At 46.2% G+C, this 21,284-nt stretch overlaps 1 protein-coding gene across 10 annotated transcripts in view; it reads right to left on the bottom strand.

Moving 5' to 3' along the window:
• Positions 1-21,284, bottom strand: part of mogs (mannosyl-oligosaccharide glucosidase) — a 363,745-nt gene that overhangs the window by 205,283 nt on the left and 137,178 nt on the right. For 7 of the 10 annotated variants that reach the window (XM_070866413.1, XM_070866412.1, XM_070866415.1 and 4 more), the window contains one exon: positions 8,825-15,235. In XM_070866413.1, the coding sequence (XP_070722514.1) occupies positions 13,492-15,235 (1,744 nt within the window). In that variant the 3' untranslated portion in view covers positions 8,825-13,491. Of the gene's footprint in view, positions 1-1,188; positions 6,200-8,824; positions 15,236-21,284 lie in introns of those variants that run through there. The other 3 variants (XM_070866452.1, XM_070866446.1, XM_070866460.1) reach the window with 3 other exon arrangements.

Here is a 21,284-nt window from a genome sequence, read left to right as displayed (position 1 = left end):
ATAACTTCAGTCCCCAGATTATCAATTCCCTCTGATCAGGCTATTCATGCCTAGAGGTCTATCAATTCAGGAATTAGTGAATGAAGCTTGTGTGTATCTGTATGTAGACATGTGCATACTTGTTGAAAGAAAGCTATGTATAAGGGCTGGCACTATTCCCTGCAGCTGTCGCGCTGCAAAAATCATGTCCGGGGTGCCCCATAGGGGACGAAATCCGCACTGCGACTCCGGGAGGAACTCCTCGGCCACAGGGAGAAGACAGTTGAGGAGAACTCTAGCGATGACTTTTCCAGTGGCTGATAGGAAGGAGATTCCTCTGTAGTTGCCACAGTTGGACCAGGCCAACATCCCCAGCGTTGAAGCACTGACCACACTTGATCAGCTCCACTGGACAGGCCACATTGTTCACATGCCAGACATGAGACTCCCAAAGCGCTCTACTCGGAACTCCTTCACAGCAAACGAACCAAAGGAGGGCAGCGGAAACCTTACAAGGACACCCTCAAAGCCTCCCTGATAAAGTGCAATATCCCCACTGACACCTGGGAGTCCCTGGCTCAAGACCGCCTTAAGTGGAGGAAGTGCATCCGGGAGGGCGCTGAGCTCGAGTCTCATCGCCGAGAACATGCAGAAATCAAGTGTAGGCAGCGGAAAGAGCGTGCGGCAAACCAGTCCCACCCACCCTTTCCCTCAACGACTATCTGTCCCACTTGTGATAAGAGACTGTGGTTCTCATATTGGACTGTACAGCCACCTAAGAACTCATGATCCTGCTATTTTCTATTTAAAAGGTGATGGCTTGGGAAGTGTCGATGTTCAGAGGGACCTGGGTGTCCTTGTACACCAGTCATTGAAAGCACACATACAGGTGCAGCAAGCAGTTAGGAAGGCAAATGGAATGTTGGCCTTCATTGCAAGAGGATTTGAGTACAGGAGCAAGGATGTCTTACTACAGTTATACAGGGCCTTGGTGAGACTGCACCTGGAGTATGGGGAAAAAGCGGGAATATGGCGTAGAGATAGAGGATCAGCCATGATCATATTGAATGGTGGTGCACTCGATGTAAAATTGGAAGCAAGTCTTCCTCGATTGCCTATGATGATGATTTGTTGAAAGATATTACACAATATTGCTTTAAGAATTTGGCGCAATAGTGTAGGCAATATGAAAGTTAATTAAAGACAATAAAATTTGGACAAAATTTATTTTCTTTTAGAAACTTCCACCAGAAATTGATTGCAACACATTTTAGATAAAATCAAGTATCATGGAAAACAATTCAGCAATCTGTTCACAAGTACCATCCCAGATTCTGATACATCCTACACCGAATGCCTAACCTTACACTATACTAGCTAAAGCCACAGAACCAAGTTGTGATCGACCACAGAACATGCAATTAGTAAACACATTGGAATGTGAGCTGTGAAGACGGAGGCAAGTCTCCCTCCGTTATATCCCCTGCTTTTCCTAATCCAAGTGCCAACAGTGCTGAACCAGCGGTTCCGATTGTACAGGGCAGTTTAGGATCGCTGTCTGTGGCGAGGAGCCCATTCCAGCTTGCCACTTCCCAACAGCAATGTAGGAGACTGGAATATGAGAAGATAGAGCATGCACTGAGTCATCGCATATTGATACCTCGGTGTATTGCATTATATTGTGAACAGAGTTAAAGAGCAAAAGCCATGTTATATATAAACCAAAATATGTTAGGTTCACAAGAAAAATCTCATTTGGAATAACAACCACCTAATCCTGGCTCATTGTGCTCTCCTTATTTTGGTAGAATACAAAGTAGGGCATAACCTACGATCAGTGTAAGAATCCCTACCCCCACATCCTATTGAGAAACAGTGCGCAAGTTCCTGTACTCCATCCATGTTTCACAATTAAAACCAGAAGGAACTAGAACAGAATCGAGTAGGGAAGACTTACCCATACTGAGCACAGCCCACACCACTAAATATCAGAAACAAAATGGCAATGTGTTCTACTAATTAAGATGAAACATATCAGCTTGAGGGGCTTGGAACACTTTGACCCATTATCAGCATCAATGCTCCCAGACCGCAGCACGGGGTAGTTGCAGAGTAACACTGCTAACAGCTCAAACATACCAGAGTTGTGTTTCTTTCTGTGTTTGGAACCCCAGTTCAAAATAACGCACTGCTTCTCTTCAATGAAGATTGACAGACTTCCTTTAAAACTTGTCAGAAGTTTAGGTTGAAGGAAATACCAGGAATTTTGGAAGAGTAATGCATGATACAGGCTGTGGGGTGCTGGTGTGACCCCCCCCCAGTCAGTTGTTGATCTTAGCTGTGTGATTGAACACAGATGGGCTGGTGAGAGGGAGAGAGCTATCCCCTGACTGCTGCTGTGCACATCTTAGTGGCTGGTTAACAGTGTTTACAAAGGCTTGAAAGGTTAGGTGAGTGGGCCAATGCATGGCAGATGCAGTATAATGTGGATAAATGTGAGGTTATCCACTTTGGGGACAAAAACACGAAGGCAGAATATTATTTGAATGGTGACAGATTAGGAAAAGGGAAGGTGCAACGAGACCTGGGTGTCATGGTACATCAGTCATTGAAAGTTGGCATGCAGGTACAGCAGGCAGTGAAGGCAGCAAATGGTATGTTGGCCTTCATAGCTAGGGGATTTGAGAATAGGAGCAGGGAGGTGTTACTACAGTTGTACAGGGCCTTAGTGAGGCCTCACCTGGAATATTGTGTTAGTTTCAGTCTCCTAATCTGAGGAAGGACGATCTTGCTATTGAGGGAGTGCAGCAAAGGTTCACCAGACTGATTCCCGGGATGGGGGGACTGGCATATATGAGGAGAGGATCAACTGGGCCTTTAGAAGGATGAGAGGGGATCTCAAAGAAATGTACAAGATTCTGACAGGACTGGACAGGTTAGATGCAGGAAGAATGTTCCCGATATTGGGAAAGTCCAGAACCAGGGGACACAGTCTAAGGATAAGGGGCAGGCCATTTAGGACTGAGAGGAGGAAAAACTTCTTCACTCAGAGAGTTGTTAACCTGTGGAATTCCCTACCGTAGAGAGTTGTTGATGCCAGTTCATTGGATATATTCAAGAGGGAGTTAGATATGGCCCTTACGGCTAAAGGAATCAAGGGGTATGGAGAGAAAGCAGGAAAGGGGTACTGAGGTGAATGATCAGCCATGATCTTATTGAATGGTGGTGCAGGCTCGAAGGGCCGAATGGCCTACTCCTGCACCTATTTTCTATGTTTCTATCTTTGACTGCAGTTCTGTCCAGCTGCAAGGAGAAGGGATTAATACCCCTTAAAATATCAATGGCCACAATCACTACCACTTCCCTTGAAATGACCTCACCTTGAACAATGATTGCCGCTGACAGAACTCTTCTCAATGCTCTACCTGGGCCACAAATTGTTGGCAGTGTACCGATTAACAAACTCTGCTTCTATCTTACTTTAAAAAGCAGCTGGACTGTTTTAACTGGTACAGCTGTCAGGGCTGCCCCCTAGTGGTGATTTCAGACAGATTCCAGGTAGATTTCTACACCACATAAAGAGGTGGCCAATGACTGAGTTTTCTTGAACTGTTTTGAGTATTTACATACCAATCCACATTGGGTCAGGCAGTAAACATTTCCTAACAAGCGAAATGCACAGAATTACATTGGACACACAACCAGAAGTGAACAGAAATTCAGAGCTTGTAAGGGATGTACTTTGCGTGTCTGCTGCTGTCCAATGACATCACCAGCCCGAGAGGCACGGTATCACTGATTAAAGATGTATTTAAAACCTTAATTCAACTCTAAAAGCACCATATTAGCAAACTGAAAACATTTGCACTACTATTGTGCGCCATCCAACTTTGAACCTGCTAAAACACACAGATAAGACTCTTTTCAATTACATCATTTGAAAGTAATAATGAGCCCCATTAGTCCTTAAACAGAACGCAAAACGAGATTATAACATTTTCACAAAAATAGCCCATTTGAAAGCAGTGTTGTCCAATGGGTTAGCCACCAGCCATTGCATTTCTGAACAATAAGTAATTGACACAATTGTTGTTGGGCTTGTGATCTCAACACTTATTCACACGGCAAATGCATGTAAACTTTAACCTTTTTCTGCGTTTATTGGTAAAATGGAGAGACGAAAAGTAGAGTGTTCTTTGTTTGTTGAGAGCTTTACTTCCTTGGTTACTGAACGGTGGTAGATGTTTGGTAACAAAATATCCACGTGTGGATTCTACTAAAATTGATGTACGTGCCTAAAATGGTGCTAAAGGGAATTCCAAAATTCTTTACAAAATGAACTGCAATTTACCTCTTTTATATGAGCTATCAAGTTATTTCAGATTTTCTAGATCTCTGCACAAAACAATTCCCAGTTAAAAGTGGAAAAGACAACCTGCTTCCAGCTCGGTTATTTGCAAAGCAGCATCATTTCAGCACAGAGAAAACATTGAACATTTACAGCATTAAGAGCACTGCACTGAATTAGCGCAATCAGAACTCTTTAAAAGGGATAGATACATGTACACATTGACCAATGCCTTTTCAGTGTTCCCTTATTCCAACCTTTAGGCCCACAATTTCCTGAAATGGCATAACCAGCAAGTTACGCCGAAATTTCCTGAGAATCACATTAGCATACCCAGAACATAAAAACGGGTGTGAAATATGCTGAAATCAGCACTCCCCTGGCTTGATGAAAGCACCAAATTTACACCATATTCCTTTTTCAAGTTCCTCTATATGCATGAAAATTAAAGTTTGAGAGCTTCAAACTATCATTTATGCACGGGAGAGGCAGCATGTTTAAGTAAATGAATTCGTGGATGTTTTTCAATTTTAATGGCAATTATTCTGATGCAAAAAACATGCATTCATATACAGAAAATACATCGTACAACTCGGAGGAAAAATAATTGAAAAAAATCAGAATAAAACACCAGAAATATTCCTTTAGGTCCTGTTGTGCCTACAATTTTAGGCATAAATTTACAGCCCATTTAGAACTGGCGTAAATGCAAGAAATTTGTGTGAGCTGTACTTTTACATGGGGGGGGGGGGGGGCGAGACTATGTTAATGAGCAGCAGATGGCTTTGTTGAATCGATGTCAAAGATTGAGGAAATTTGGACGCAGTGTAAAAACGGGCGTATGCCACTTGCGTTCGAATATCCTCGACCTTTGCATCATGGTGTACTTACACTTATTTCAGCGCAAGTTTTCAGGACATTCCAGTCATTGGGTCACATGTTTTAAGGACATTAAAACGAGCATGCTGTTACACTGAATTCTACATGAAACATCTATTTGCTGCCTCTGACCAGATTTTAACACAGCCACGAGGGTGAGATTGAATAATCCTTGGTGTTGAGACATTTCCTTTTGTATCATTTAGGATCCTGTTGAAATTCAGTACAATATCCTTCCATTAACACTGACAGTAAAATATCTTCATCATTGTTACAATAAACATTCTCTTTGTATGAAAACTGTTGACATAAAAAAATTCAAACCTGCTCTAATAGGAAACCAGTCTCCTGTCAAACATTTTGTATGGTTCCACTTAAATTAATTTTTTTGCCCATCAGAAAATACAGAATGATTCCTGATTGAACAGGATAATAAAGTTTGAAGAGCAATGGAATAAGTCAGAGCCAGTTCCTGAGGGTATATCCCTCCATTTTGCCCTACCATTGGAGGACATGCCTTTAGCCAGGCCTCACACTCTGGAATTCCCTCCCCAAACTCCTCCTCCTTTAAGACTTTTCTTAAAACCCACCTCTCTGACCAACCATTTAGTCACCCCCCACCAATTCTCCTTCTTTGATGCGAGGCCCAGGCCCGAGGGGCCAAACTCCTGCTCCTATTTCTTTTATGTGCAGTATTTTGATTCTGCCACTGTGAAGAACTTTGGGATGTGTTTGTACATGTGTTTGTGCATGTTGGGGTGCAGCCTGACTACCAGCTGTAAAGACCAGCCATTCCCCAATTGTTCCCACCAGTTCTTCACTGTCAACTCAGCTCGATGGCCCACTCTGCTGCTGCAGGGCCCCATCTACTTACGTGTGTGCTGCTTATTGCAATCCTACTTGCTAAAACATTAACGTAATTTGTCCCACCTTTTGATCGGGAAACAGGTCTCCTAATTATTTTCAATGAAGCTGAGCACTACTGCAATGAAGCTGCAAGCAAAATCATATTATTCACATTAATGAAGATACAAGTTGTCCTAGGAGATGCAGTTGAATTTTAGTAACATGTAAATAACAAGCAGTGACCCGTCAACAAATAGTTTTGCCTATTTTAAATTTCCGAACAATTCACAGTTAATCTATGCAATGATATACATTAAGTACCAGTGGGATTCGTGTGAACTCTCAGTTGACTTGAATGGAAAACACGCAATGCGTGCACTTATGTGCTGAATAAATAATTCAATCTACACAGGAGACTGGAGAATCAGGGTCCTGATTTGGAACTCCAGGAATCTGCACTGTGTTGAGGCCATCCTATTGGAGCAGATGTTTACATCTAGGATGTCCTAACACCACAATTGCAGACTAGGTTACATTCACACTGATTGTGAGGGAACATCTTACAAATAATGACCATAATATGATTGAATTTGATATTAGTTTGAGAGGTTTTAAATTATAAACTTCAAAGGGATGAATAATAAACTGACCGCAGTAAGCTGGGCTGGGCTATTAATGGGTAACCTATAGACAAACAGTGCATCGGTGTATTATGGTAAAAGAAAAGGTTTACACAATGCAAAAAAGAGCAAAAATCCAACAGACTGGGCTAACTATAAAACAACAATGGGATATAAAGAAAGTAATGAGGTGCAAAAAGGAGAATAAGTAAAAGCTCGAGTGATATCAAAACTAATAAAAGTTATTATAAATATATTGAGAAAGGAATTGGTAAAGGGGAATGTGAGCTATTAAGGATGGTTGCAGACAAGATTATAATGGATAAGGAAATGACAGACTTGTTAAATAAGGAATACTTTGTACCCATTTTCACAATAGTGGGAGGTCTGAATATCAGCTGTACAAGGGAATGAAAAAATAAGTCAAGGGAGGAACTTCGAGGATTTCATGTTAAAACAATGGTAATGGTAAAAGTAATGGGGCTTTAGACAAATCTCCAGGATCTGCTGGTTTCCACTCCCGGGTAATAAAAGAAATGTAGGGAAATTGCAGATGTGATAATTATCCAAAGCGCTCTAGATTCAGGAATTCTGCCCTTGGATTGGAAAATTGCCGATGGAGAAAACAGAAAACTACAGGTCTCTCAGTCTACTGTCAGTTGCGGGGAAGTTACTGGAAGGGACAGAGTGACCGAGCATTTTAACTCAGCTGATTTTTTATTTAATTTTAAAGAGCTGATGAAAGATTCAGCATGGATGTGTGAAGGGCAAGTCGTGCCTGACTAATCTTGTGGAATAGAGTTGTGTATTCAAGTTTGCCAATGGCACTATGTCAGCCGGCACAGCAAGTAGTGTAGGTAGGTGCAGGGAGTTACAAAAGGGACAGACAGATTAAGCGAGTGGGCAAACCTGTGGCAGACGGAGTTCAATGTGGGAAGTGTGAGGTCATCCACTTTGGATCCAAGAAAATAAATAATATTTTCCAAATGGCAAGAGACTAGAAACTGTGGAGGAGCACGGAATTTGCGTGTCCAGGTACACAAATCGCTAAAATTTAGTTCATATGTATATCGAATATGGGCCTTTTTCTCAAGGGGTTGGAATACAAAGGGGTGAGAGATTCTTCAATTGTAGCGAGCTGTGATCAGACCCCATTGGGAGTTTAATTCTGGGCCCCGTGCCTCAGGAAGGATATATTGGCCTTGGTGGGGGTACAACCCTAAATTAGAATGATATTGGGTCTAAAAGGGTTAAATTATGAGGACAGGTTGCATAAAGTTGGCTTGTATTTCCTTCAGTTAAAAAGATTGAGGGGTGATCTGACCTAGGTGTTTAAAATGATAAAGGGATTCATTAGAATAGATACAGAGAAGCTATTTCCTCTGGTGGGGGCACAGTCCTATTACAGCTAGGACATTCAGAAGTGAATTCAGGAAGCACTTGTTCCCACACTAAGGGTAGTGGAAGTCTGGAACTCATCACCCCCCCCCCCCCCCCCACCCCCACCACGAGGGAAAACTTTTTTATGCAACATGTGGTTCAGGTTTGGAAAGCACTGCCCGATAGGGTGGTGGATACAGATTCAATAGTAGCCTTTAAAAGAAAATTGGATAAATACTTGAAGGAGAAAAGATTGTGGGGATATGGGGAAGGAGCGGGGGAGTGGGACTCACTGAATTGCTCTTTGAAAGAGCCGGTGCAGACTCGATGGGCCGAATGACCTCCTTCTGTGCTATTCTATGGTTCTATAAAAAGCTGTGAATACTGGGAGTCAACTGGAGCTTTAAATATTGAGATTGATAGATTTCTGTTAGGTAAGGGTATCAAGGGCCATGTATCAAAGGCGGGTAAATGGATTTGAGGTGCAGATCTAATTCAATGATGGAATAGGCTCGAGGGGCTGAATGGCCTCCTCCTGTTCCTTTGTTCATACAGCAGTAGGTTGTAGAAGCAAATGAATTTTTTTTTAAAACATATACACATTCTATAAGGAACACAGAATAGGAATGGTCAGTTTTATAAAAATGAAACTTTGACTGAGGTCATTAGAACTTGCCCAATATCGTTTAGTTTACGTGCAGTGTAGCCTCCAGATAGCTTTGTGATGTAGGTGGATATCTTGTGTTCTTGATTTGAAGTTGCCACTACCTGATTTATTCCACTTGCCATCAATTTATTTACAAAATGTCACACAAAATGAGAAGTCCAGCACTGCAAACACACAAATGGGACCATGCGACACCAGAGGGATTTAATATAAACCTATGAAAGGGCTGTGCCATTAATTAAAGAGGACAGATTCCAAACTCTAAATTAACAGTCTTCCGATAAAACCAGTTATTGTGGTACATATTGGTCCAGCCGTTCAGATTCTGGTATCATTGCAATAAAGAAACATAGTGACATTTAGTCTGTTAACAGAAAATTACATTAGTGGCAGAATTAGCAGACCCCCATTAAAACCTAACAGAGTCCTTCATTTGCTCTTTCAAATACTGCAAACAGCGATCGGTCTCGTTTCAGGATGTGAGGAGTTCAACACATTCTCTTAAAGATTGTGACTGACATTCATCCAACCACCCATCAGTGAAGTAAAAAGTATTAAAGGATATTAAACCTCTAAACTAGAACTTTAATAAGAAATCCATTCATTATAAATTAAGTTTGCCTTTAGCATTTCAAATTGGGATTAACTTTTTAAAAAATAGGGAACTGGGAGATGTGAGGCTCTTGGGTAACTCGTGCAAGGGGGGGGAGGGGGTCATCGTGGTTGACTGTGGCTCTCTGTAAGCCCTGGGCAGGGGATTGTGGGTTGACTGTGTTTCTCTGTAAGCCCTGGGCAGGGGATTGTGGGTTGACTGTGGCTCTCAGTAAGCCTGGGGCAGGGGATTGTGGGTTGACTGTGGCTCTCAGTAAGCCCTGGGCAGGGGATTGTGGGTTGACTGTGGCTCTCAGTAAGCCTGGGGGCAGGGGATTGTGGGTTGACTGTGGCTCTCAGTAAGCCTGGGGCAGGGGATTGTGGGTTGACTGTGGCTCTCAGTAAGCCTGGGGGCAGGGGATTGGGGATTGACTGTGTTTCTCTGTAAGCCCTGGGCAGGGGATTGTGGGTTGACTGTGGCTCTCAGTAAGCCTGGGGGCAGGGGATTGGGGATTGTGGGTTGACTGTGGCTCTCAGTAAGCCTGGGGGCAGGGGATTGGGGATTGTGGGTTGACTGTGGCTCTCAGTAAGCCTGGGGCAGGGGATTGTGGGTTGACTGTGGCTCTCAGTAAGCCCAGGGGCAGGGGATTGGGGATTGGGGGCTGACTGTGGCTCTCAGTAAGCCTGGGGGCAGGGGATTGTGGGTTGACTGTGGCTCTCAGTAAGCCTGGGGGCAGGGGATTGGGGATTGTGGGTTGACTGTGGCTCTCAGTAAGCCTGGGGGCAGGGGATTGGGGATTGTGGGTTGACTGTGGCTCTCAGTAAGCCTGGGGCAGGGGATTGTGGGTTGACTGTGGCTCTCAGTAAGCCTAGGGGCAGGGGATTGGGGATTGGGGGCTGACTGTGGCTCTCAGTAAGCCTGGGGGCAGGGGATTGTGGGTTGACTGTGGCTCTCAGTAAGCCTGGGGCAGGGGATTGTGGGTTGACTGTGGCTCTCAGTAAGCCTGGGGGCAGGGGATTGTGGGTTGACTGTGTTTCTCTGTAAGCCCTGGGCAGGGGATTGTGGGTTGACTGTGGCTCTCAGTAAGCCCTGGGGCAGGGGATTGGGGGATTGTGGGTTGACTGTGGCTCTCAGTAAGCCTGGGGCAGGGGATTGTGGGTTGACTGTGTTTCTCTGTAAGCCCTGGGCAGGGGATTGTGGGTTGACTGTGGCTCTCAGTAAGCCTGGGGCAGGGGATTGTGGGTTGACTGTGGCTCTCAGTAAGCCTGGGGGCAGGGGATTGTGGGTTGACTGTGGCTCTCAGTAAGCCTGGGGGCAGGGGATTGTGGGTTGACTGTGGCTCTCGGTAAGCCCTGGGGCAGGAGATTGTGGGTTGACTGTGGCTCTCAGTAAGCCTGGGGGCATGGGATTGTGGGTTGACTGTGGCTCTCAGTAAGCCTGGGGGCAGGGGATTGTGGGTTGACTGTGGCTCTCAGTAAGCCCTGGGGCAGGGGATTGGGGGATTGTGGGTTGACTGTGGCTCTCAGTAAGCCTGGGGGCAGGGGATTGTGGTTTGACTGTGGCTCTCAGTAAGCCTGGGGCAGGGGATTGTGGATTGACTGTGGCTCTCAGTAAGCCTGGGGCAGGGGATTTTGGGTTGACTGTGGCTCTCAGTAAGCCCGGGGGGCATTGGGATTGGGGGTTGACTGTGGCTCTCAGTAAACCTGGGGGGCAGGGGATTGGGGGTTGACTGTGGCTCTCAGTAAGCCTGGGGCAGGGGATTGTGGGTTGACTGTGGCTCTCAGTAAGCCCTGGGGCAGGGGATTGGGGGATTGTGGGTTGACTGTGGCTCTCAGTAAGCCCTGGGGCAGGGGATTGTGGGTTGACTGCGGCTCTCAGTAAGCCCGGGGCAGGGGATTGTGGGTTGACTGTGGCTCTCAGTAAGCCCGGGGCAGGGGATTGGGGGTTGACTGTGGCTCTCAGTAAGCCCTGGGACAGGGGGTTGTGGGTTGACTGTGGCTCTCAGTAAGCCTGGGGCAGGGGGTTGTGGGTTGACTGTGGCTCTCAGTAAACCCGGGGGGCAGGGGATTGGGGGATTGTGGGTTGACTGTGGCTCTCAGTAAGCCTGGGGCAGGGGATTGTGGGTTGACTGTGGCTCTCAGTAAGCCTGGGGCAGGGGATTGTGGGTTGACTGTGGCTCTCAGTAAGCCCTGGGGCAGGGGATTGGGGGATTGTGGGTTGACTGTGGCTCTCAGTAAGCCCTGGGGCAGGGGATTGGGGGATTGTGGGTTGACTGTGGCTCTCAGTAAGCCTGGGGCAGGGGATTGTGGGTTGACTGTGGCTCTCAGTAAGCCCTGGGGCAGGGGATTGGGGGATTGTGGGTTGACTGTGACGCTCAGTAAGCCCTGGGGCAGGGGATTGGGGGTTGACTGTGGCTCTCAGTAAGCCTGGGGCAGGGGATTGGGGGATTGTGGGTTGACTGTGGCTCTCAGTAAGCCCTGGGGCAGGGGATTGGGGGATTGTGGGTTGACTGTGGCTCTCAGTAAGCCTGGGGCAGGGGGTTGTGGGTTGACTGTGGCTCCCAGTAAGCCCTGGGCAGGGGATTGTGGGTTGACTGTGGCTCTCAGTAAGCCTGGGGCAGGGTATTGTGGGTTGACTGTTGCTCTCAGTAAGCCCTGGGCAGGGAATTGTGGGTTGACTGTTGCTCTCAGTAAGCCCTGGGGCAGGGGATTGGGGGATTGTGGGTTGACTGTGGCTCTCAGTAAGCCTGGGGCAGGGGATTGTGGGTTGACTGTGGCTCTCAGTAAGCCTGGGGCAGGGGATTGTGGGTTGACTGTGGCTCTCAGTAAGCCCTGGGGCAGGGGATTGGGGGATTGTGGGTTGACTGTGGCTCTCAGTAAGCCCTGGGGCAGGGGATTGGGGGATTGTGGGTTGACTGTGGCTCTCAGTAAGCCTGGGGCAGGGGATTGTGGGTTGACTGTGGCTCTCAGTAAGCCCTGGGGCAGGGGATTGGGGGATTGTGGGTTGACTGTGACGCTCAGTAAGCCCTGGGGCAGGGGATTGGGGGTTGACTGTGGCTCTCAGTAAGCCTGGGGCAGGGGATTGGGGGATTGTGGGTTGACTGTGGCTCTCAGTAAGCCCTGGGGCAGGGGATTGGGGGATTGTGGGTTGACTGTGGCTCTCAGTAAGCCTGGGGCAGGGGGTTGTGGGTTGACTGTGGCTCCCAGTAAGCCCTGGGCAGGGGATTGTGGGTTGACTGTGGCTCTCAGTAAGCCTGGGGCAGGGTATTGTGGGTTGACTGTTGCTCTCAGTAAGCCCTGGGCAGGGAATTGTGGGTTGACTGTTGCTCTCAGTAAGCCCTGGGGCAGGGGATTGGGGGATTGTGGGTTGACTGTGGCTCTCAGTAAGCCTGGGGCAGGGGATTGTGGGTTGACTGTGGCTCTCAGTAAGCCTGGGGCAGGGGATTGTGGGTTGACTGTTGCTCTCAGTAAGCCCTGGGGCAGGGGATTGGGGGATTGTGGGTTGACTGTGGCTCTCAGTAAGCCCTGGGGCAGGGGATTGGGGGATTGTGGGTTGACTGTGGCTCTCAGTAAGCCTGGGGGCAGGGGGTGGGAATTGTGGGTTGAGGGCAGCCCTCAGTAAGTCCGGGAGGGAGGGGAGAGATGGCAATTACCTGCCGACAAAGGCTCTGAGTAGTGCTGTGAACTGGGTGGAACACTCCTTCTCCTCCTCCTGGCTCTACGTTAAAGTAAGTGCTTTTAGAGAAGCGTACCCGTTTGTTGCCGACACTAGAACCAACGGCGATCATACCCAGTGACTGCTCCGCTCAGTGCTTACCAATTTCTCCAAGGAGACCTTAAACAAACGTTAAGTCCCACTAATACATTCAAGGGGCCTAATGCCTGTTTTAGGTAGCCGCCAGGGCTGCCTAATAAAGGCTCTGAAAATTTAGCAGCCGCCCAAACATACGCGCAGTTCGTGCTCAAGCTGTTGCTCTGCTAAATTTATCATTCTGCCCATTTTACGCCCATAAAATATACGCAACGATGTTGAATTTCTCTCCCATTAACATGCAGGAAAGTTTAACCAGAAATATTTCATGTATTGATAGACTGAGTCAGTGAAATAATGAAATATTCAATCACAAAATAATCCCCAGCACAGCCCTAAACCATTACATGGGATGCCACCGGTAAGAGCATTAGTATTGCTCTGCCATTATTAGAACTATCAGGGAAGACCAACCTGTAAAGGGGTGACTACCCTGCCCTCTGCCAGTACTATCGTTATATTGCTCCCACAAGTACCCAGTCTGTACAAACTGCTTATACATATTTGATATGAGGTTAGTCCTCAGCTCCTGATATAGTGTTGCTGCCATTTTTCTATATGGTCCGTTTTGAGTGGAATAGTAATGCAGTGCCCGAACTACAAGGTAGTTCATGTTAATCCAAATGGGGCCACGCCAATAGGGTGGGTCATATTCTGTATTGCGTTTCAAGTAGAGGGGGCTGGATTTTGAAAGTGAACGTAGGCCATAAGGGGTCCAGAGTTTATCCTCGTCCCTCATATCCTTTAAGATATATTGAAGCTTTGGGGAATCAGGTTGCAGGATTTGAAGCAAGAATGGGAATAGACTCACATAGCCAAAAGCATTCACATACTGAGGCTTTGGTTGTTTCCGAACAGAACGGATAAGCCTGGCAGGTTGGACATGCTGTCGAGGCTGACCAGGGGGCACATAGATCTTCTCTCGCTCCAGAATGATGGACTGAGTATGATTCCCATAATCACTGAATGCCTTCAGATCCTCAGACCAGTGCAGTTCTTGAAGCAAAGAGTTGTCACTTAGTTTTTCGTACATGTTCTGATAGTCTTGATGTGGTACTCCAAGGATTTTTGCAATATCTGTCATGATCTTCGATGCTAATGTCATCCAGCAGCGAAGATCCACATGACGTTCATCCTCCGAAGGGTGTGACGCACGTGGGTAATCATCAAGCCCAGAGGTTAGAGTTTTTGGATTGAGGAACAGGTTGGTGTCAGTATCACGACCTCTCCAACGATAGGTTGATGGGAGGGACCCAACTTGGGTTGAATTGTACCAATCGTACCAAGTCTTCAAACGTGGAAAGAGTCTCTTCAGGTAAGACTTGTCTTCTGCAGTCAATCGCCCATTTAAATCTTCTATCAGTTTTTGTAATGTCAGGAAGAGCGTAGGAGGATTGGCGTTTTCATTTCTCTGTACAATAAACTCTGCTGGCACTTTACTGCGTGCCTCATTGTCCAGAATCTGCTCTCTGGGTATCCAGCCTTCAACATTCATCATATCTAACCAGTGTCCAATTACCTCTTTACTAATAGATGGATCCCATTTACTGATCAGAAGTTGATGGAACCCTTCGTCCCAGAGGAATCCTCGGGGAAAGAACGAGCGGGATGGAACTGCAGTGTACAGTGGGCCCTCCAGGTAAGGCAATGGGTACTCGTTGTATTTGGACTGAACATACGACTGACCATAGAAATAGCCCATCCCACCAACTGTATTACTGAAAACAGCTTTAGCAAATTTAATTTGTTGAGGGGGAAAGCCCTTATTTGGCAATTGGAAAATGGTATCAAACTTTTCATCAAATGATTGTTTCCACCTCTCCAGCTCATTTGTGAAGACCTCACCAGCAAAATGATTGGATCGATCTGTGAAACTTTCAGACTCAAACAGGACTTCAACCTGAAAGGGAACCTGCACAGTCACTTGATGAACCAAGAAATTGTCCTGCTGGGTGTCAGCACCTTGTTCAGGGGGTGGTCTGTAGGTGTCCACGCCGACGTAGTACCGCCTGGCAGCAGACGCGGAGCTGTACACAAAACGGCCATTCAAGCTATTTTTCACAATGTCTGTCATCATCTCCAAACTTGGACAGGGTGCCTTCAGATAGTTGTAACTGTTAAAAATGGAAGACAAAAGAAAACAGGAAGGTGAGAAGGTGCAGCAAACAAATGTAAGTGTTCAAAGTTCAACCGAGGAGTGTTCGGCAGCATTCTCTCTCAGCCAGTTTTACTGCAGTTCTGTGATGGCCGGGTGGCATGGTTGGGCACCAGTATATAGAAACATAGAAATTTACAGCGCTGAAGGAGGCCATTCGGCCCATCATGTCCGCACTGGCCGACAAAGAGCCGTACGGCCCTCGGTAAGCAGCCCTGAAGGTTACAAATAAACCTATGAACAATGTCGGAAAGGCAAAGAGCACCCAGCCCAACCAGTCCGCCTCACACAACTGCGACACCCCTTACAGTGAAACATTCTACATTCCACCCCAACCGGAGTACAGAGTGATGAAAAGCATCTTCGATAAACGCGCTTCACTGAGCTCAATAACAGAGGGAGGTGGGAGGAGATTCTGATGAAAGGTCACACCGCTCCTCATAGGAGTTGAATTGTTGTATGGCTGCTACATGTATTTTTCCACCAGATTTTCCCCTATGTGCTTTTTTGGGCTACACAGTGTCTCTTATCAACAGGCAGTGTGCAGGCTTGAGAAAGCACAGGGGGAAAACTAGTGAAAAACAGCCCTCCAAAATTAAATATTTAAGATGGTAGGATATCACATGTTTCTTCTCTGCTACAGTCTGGAATTTCACTTTTTCCAATAGCTGAAACTAAAAAAAAAAAAATTCTGTAACAATCCTGGATCACATGTAACTCATGAAAATGTATATATTTACTCGAAGGCCCCACTCTCTCCCAAAAACCTGGGTTCAGACTTGACGTTTTCCCTATCGATATGAAAACATAGAATCTGAAGCGGAGTAGGAGGCCATCTCGACCCATCGTGTCCGCGCCGGCCGACAAAGAGCCACACAGCCCTCTGTCAGCAGCCCTGAAGGTTACATATAACCTATGAACAATGCAGTCAGTCAGAGAGGCGGGAGCTCAGAGCAGCGCGAGTCCGGGGAGTTCGGGAGGCATATAAAGGCCAGCAGAAGTTCATGGTCGTCGAGGAAGCAGGAGCTCGGAACAGCGCGCGGCCGGGGAGTTCGGGAGGCCGAGAAAGGTCAGCCGGTGCAGCTGTAGCAGGGAGGCAAAGAAGTAGAAAGAAATCGAAAGGTGACGTCACAGCTAAGGGGGCAAGTGATTAGCTGGTGATTGGCAAGTAGCTTTTCTTTTTTCTTTATCAGCAAGTAATATTTAGCATTGTTGTTGCCAAATTAAGTTTATGTAAGGGTTAAGTCATGGCAGGACAGCTCGGACATGTGTTATGCTCCTGTACTATGTGGGAAGTCAGGGACGCTTCTGGTGTCCCTGACGACTATGTGTGCGGGAAGTGTATCCAGGTGCAGCTCCTGACAGACCGCATTGCGGCACTGGAGCTGCAGGTGGATTCACTCTGGAGCATGCACGATGCTGAGAATGACGTGAAAAGCACATTTAGCGAGTTCGTCTCACCGCAGGTAAAGGGTACACAGTCAGATAGTAAATGAGTGACCAACAGGAAGAGCAGTGCAAGGAAGGTAGTGCAGGGAAGGTCCCCTGCGGTCATCCCCCTGCAAAACAGATACAACGCTTTGGGTACTGTTGAGGGGGATGACTCATCAGGGGAGGGCAGCAGCAGCCAAGTTCATAGCACCGTGGCTGGCTCTGCTGCACAGGAGGGCAGGAAAAAGAGTGAGAGAGCAATAGTGATAGGGGATTCGATTGTAAGGGGAATAGATCGGCGTTTCTGCGGCCGCAACCGAGACTCCAGAATGGTACGTTGCCCCCCTGGTGCAAGGGTCAAGGATGTCTCGGAGCGGGTGCAGGACATTCTCAAAAGGGAGAGTGAACAGCCAGTTGTCGTGGTGCACATAGGTACCAACGATTTAGGTAAAAAAACGGGATGAGGTCCTACAAGATGAATTTAGGGAGCTAGGAGCTAAATTAAAAAGTAGGACCTCAAAAGGAGTAATCTCAGGATTGCTACCAGTGCCACGTGCTAGTCAGAGTAGGAATCGCAGAATAGGGAGGACTTTTAAGGAGCTCTTTCATAGTGCTCACTAAAATATATTCCAATGAAAAAGAAGGGCGGTAAGAGAAGGGATAACCAGCCGTGGATAACCAAGGAAATAAAGGAGAGTATCAAATCAAAGACCAATGCATATAAGGTGGCCAAGGTTAGTGGGAAACTAGAGGATTGGGAAAATTTTAAACGACAGCAAAGAATGACTAAGAAAGCAATAAAGAAAGGAAAGATAGATTACGAAGGTAAACTTGCGCAAAACATAAAAACAGATAGTAAAAGCTTTTACAGATATATAAAATGGAAAAGAGTGACTAAAGTAAATGTTGGTCCCTTAGAAGATGAGAAGGGGGATTTAATAATGGGAAATGTGGAAATGGCTGAGACCTTAAACAATTATTTTGCTTCGGTCTTCACATGGAAGACACAAAAACCATGCCAAAAATTGCTGGTCACAGGAATGTGAGAAGGGAGGACCTGGAGACAATCGCCATCACTAGGGGGGTAGTGCTGGACAGGCTAATGGGACTCAAGGTAGACAAGTCCCCTGGTCCTGATGAAATGCATCCCAGGGTATTAAAAGAGATGGCGGAAGTTATAGCAGATGCATTCGTTATAATCTACCAAAATTCTCTGGACTCTGGGGAGGTACCAGCGGATTGGAAAGCAGCTAATGTAACGCCTCTGTTTAAAAAAGGGGCCAGACAAAAGGCAGGTAACTATAGGCCGGTTAGTTTAACATCTGTAGTGGGGAAAATGCTTGAAGCTATCATTAAGGAAGAAATAGCGGGACATCTAGATAGGAATAGTGCAATCAAGCAGACGCAGCATGGATTCATGAAGGAGAAATCATGTTTAACTAATTTACTGGAATTCTTTGAGGATATAACGAGCATGGTGGATAGAGGTGTACCGATGGATGTGGTGTATTTAGATTTCCAAAAGGCATTCGATAAGGTGCCACACAAAAGGTTAATGCGGAAGATAAAGGTACACGGGGTCAGTGGAAATTTATTAGCATGGATAGAGAATTGGCTGGCGAACAGAAAGCAGAGAGTCGGGATAAATGCGTCCTTTTTGGGTTGGAAATTGGTGGTTAGTGGTGTGCCACAGGGATCGGTGCTGGGACCACAACTGTTTACAATATACATAGATGACCTGGAAGAGGGGACAGAGTGTAGTGTAACAAAATTTGCGGATGACACAAAGATTAGTGGGAAAGCGGGTTGTGTAGAGGACACAGAGAGGCTGCAAAGAGATTTAGATAGGTTAAGCGAATGGGCTAAGGTTTGGCAGATGGAATACAATGTCGGAAAGTGTGAGGTCATCCACCTTGGGAAAAAAAACAAAAAAAGGGAATACTATTTGAACGGGGAGAAATTACAACATGCTGCGGTCCAGAGGGACCTGGGGGTCCTTGTGCATGAATCCCCAAAAGTTAGTTTTCAGGTAATCAGGAAGGCAAATGGAATGTTGGCCTTCATTGCGAGAGGGATGGAGTACAAAAGCAGGGAGGTCCTGCTGCAACTGTACAGGGTATTGGTGAGGCCGCACCTGGAGTACTGCGTGCAGTTTTGGTCACCTTACTTAAGGAAGGATATACTGGCTTTGGAGGGGGTACAGAGACGATTCACTAGGTTGATTCCAGAGATGAGGGGGTTACCTTATGATGATAGATTGAGTAGACTGGGTCTTTACTCGTTGGAGTTCAGAAGGATGAGGGGTGATCTTATAGAAACATTTAAAATAATGAAAGGGATAGACAAGATAGAGGCAGAGAGGTTGTTTCCACTGGTCGGGGAGACTAGAACTAGGGGGCACAGCCTCAAAATACGGGGGAGACAATTTAAAACCGAGTTGAGAAGGAATTTCTTCTCCCAGAGGGTTGTGAATCTGTGGAATTCTCTGCCCAAGGAATCAGTTGAGGCTAGCTCATTGAATGTATTCAAGTCACAGATAGATAGATTTTTAACTAATAAGGGAATTAAGGGTTACGGGGAGCGGGCGGGTAAGTGGAGCTGAGTCCACGGCCAGATCAGCCATGATCTTGTTGAATGGCGGAGCAGGCTCGAGGGGCTCGATGGCCTACTCCTGTTCCTAATTCTTATGTTCTTATAGCCCAGATGAATACGTGGCTTGAGGAGTGGTGCAAAAGGGAAGGATTCGAATTCCTGGGATATTGGAACTGGTTCTGGGGGAGGTGGGACCAGTACTTGGGCAGGACTGAAACCAATGTCCGAGGGGGAATGTTTGCTAGTGCTGTTGGGGAGGAGTTAAACTAACATGGCAGGGGAGTGGGAACCTATGCAGGGAGACAGAGGGAAATAAAATGGAGGCAGAAGCAAAAGATAGAATGGAGAATAGTAAAAGTGGAGAGCAGAGAAACCCAAGGCAAAAAACAAAAAGGGCCACATTACAGCAAAATTCTAAAGTGGCAAAGTGCGTTAAAAGACAAGCCCGAAGGCTCTGTGCCTTAATGCGGGGAGTATTCAGAATAAAGTGGCCGAATTAACTGCGCAGACAGCAGTTAACGGATATGATGTAATTGGCATCACGGAGACATGTCTCCAGGGTGACCAAGGTTGGGAACTCAACATCCAGGGGTATTCAACATTTACGAAAGATAGACAGAGAGGAAAAGAGGCGGGGTGGCATTGCTGGTTAAAGAGGAAATTAATGCAATAGTAAGGAGGGACATTAGCCTGGATGATGTGGAATCGGTATGGGTGGAGCTGCGGAATACCAAAGGGCAGAAAACGCTAGTGGGAGTTGTGTACAGACCACCAAACAGTAGTAGTGAGGTTGGGGACAGCATCAAAGAAATAAGGGATGTGTGCAATAAAGGTACAGCAGTTATCATGGGCGACTTTAATCTACATGTTGATTGGGCTAACCAAACTGGTAGCAATGCGATGGAGGAGGATTTCCTGGAATGTATTAGGGATGGTTTTCTAGACCAATATGTCGAGGAACCAACTAGGGGCTGGCCATCCTAGACTGGGTGATGTGTAATGAGAAAGGACTAATTAGCAATCTTGTTGTGCGAGGCCCTTTGGGGGAAGAGTGACCATAATATGGTAGAATTCTTTATTAAGATGGAGAGTGACACAGTTAATTCGGAAACTAGGGTCTGAACTTAAGGAAAGGTAACTTAGACGGTATGAGGCGTCAATTGGCTAGAATAGACTGGCAAAGGATACTTAAAGGGTTGACGGTGGATAAGCAATGGCAAATATTTAAATATCACATGGATGAACTTCAGCAATTGCACATCCCTGTCTGGAGTAAAAAATAAAACGGGGAAGGTGGCTCAACCGTGGCTAACAAGGGAAATTAAAGATAATGTTAAAACCAAGAAAGAGGCATATAAATTGGCTAGAAAAAGTAACAAACCTGAGGAATGGGAGAAATTTAGAATTCAACAGAGGAGGACTAAGGGTTTAATTAAGAGGGGTAAAATAGAGTACGAGAGGAAGCTTGCAGGGAACGTAAAAAACTGACTGCAAAATATTCTATAGATATGGGAAGAGAAAAAGATTGGTGAAGACAAACGTAGGTCCCTTGCAGTCGGATTCAGGTGAATTTATAATGGGGAACAAAGAAATGGCAGACCAACTGAACAAATACTTCGGTTCTGTCTTCATGAAGGAAGACATAAATAACCTTCCGAATGTACTAGGGGACAGTGGTTCGAGTGAGAAGGAGGAACTGAAGGATATCCCTATTAGGCGGGAAATTGTGTTAGGGAAATTGATGGGATTGAAGGCCGATAAATCCCCAGGGTCTGATAGTCTGCATCCCAGAGTACTTAAGGAAGTGGCCCGAGAAATAGTGGATGCATTGGTGATCATTTTCCAACATTCTATTGACTCTGGATCAGTTCCTATGGACTGGAGGGTAGCTAATGTAACACCACTTTTTAAAAAAAGGAGGGAGAGAGAAAATGGGTAATTATAGACCGGTTAGCCTGACATCAGTCGTGGGGAAAATGTTGGAA

This window comes from Pristiophorus japonicus, chromosome 2 (genome assembly GCF_044704955.1).
Source record: "Pristiophorus japonicus isolate sPriJap1 chromosome 2, sPriJap1.hap1, whole genome shotgun sequence".
Taxonomy (NCBI): Eukaryota; Metazoa; Chordata; class Chondrichthyes; family Pristiophoridae; genus Pristiophorus; species Pristiophorus japonicus.
This window is presented reverse-complemented; position numbering and strand designations above follow the sequence as displayed.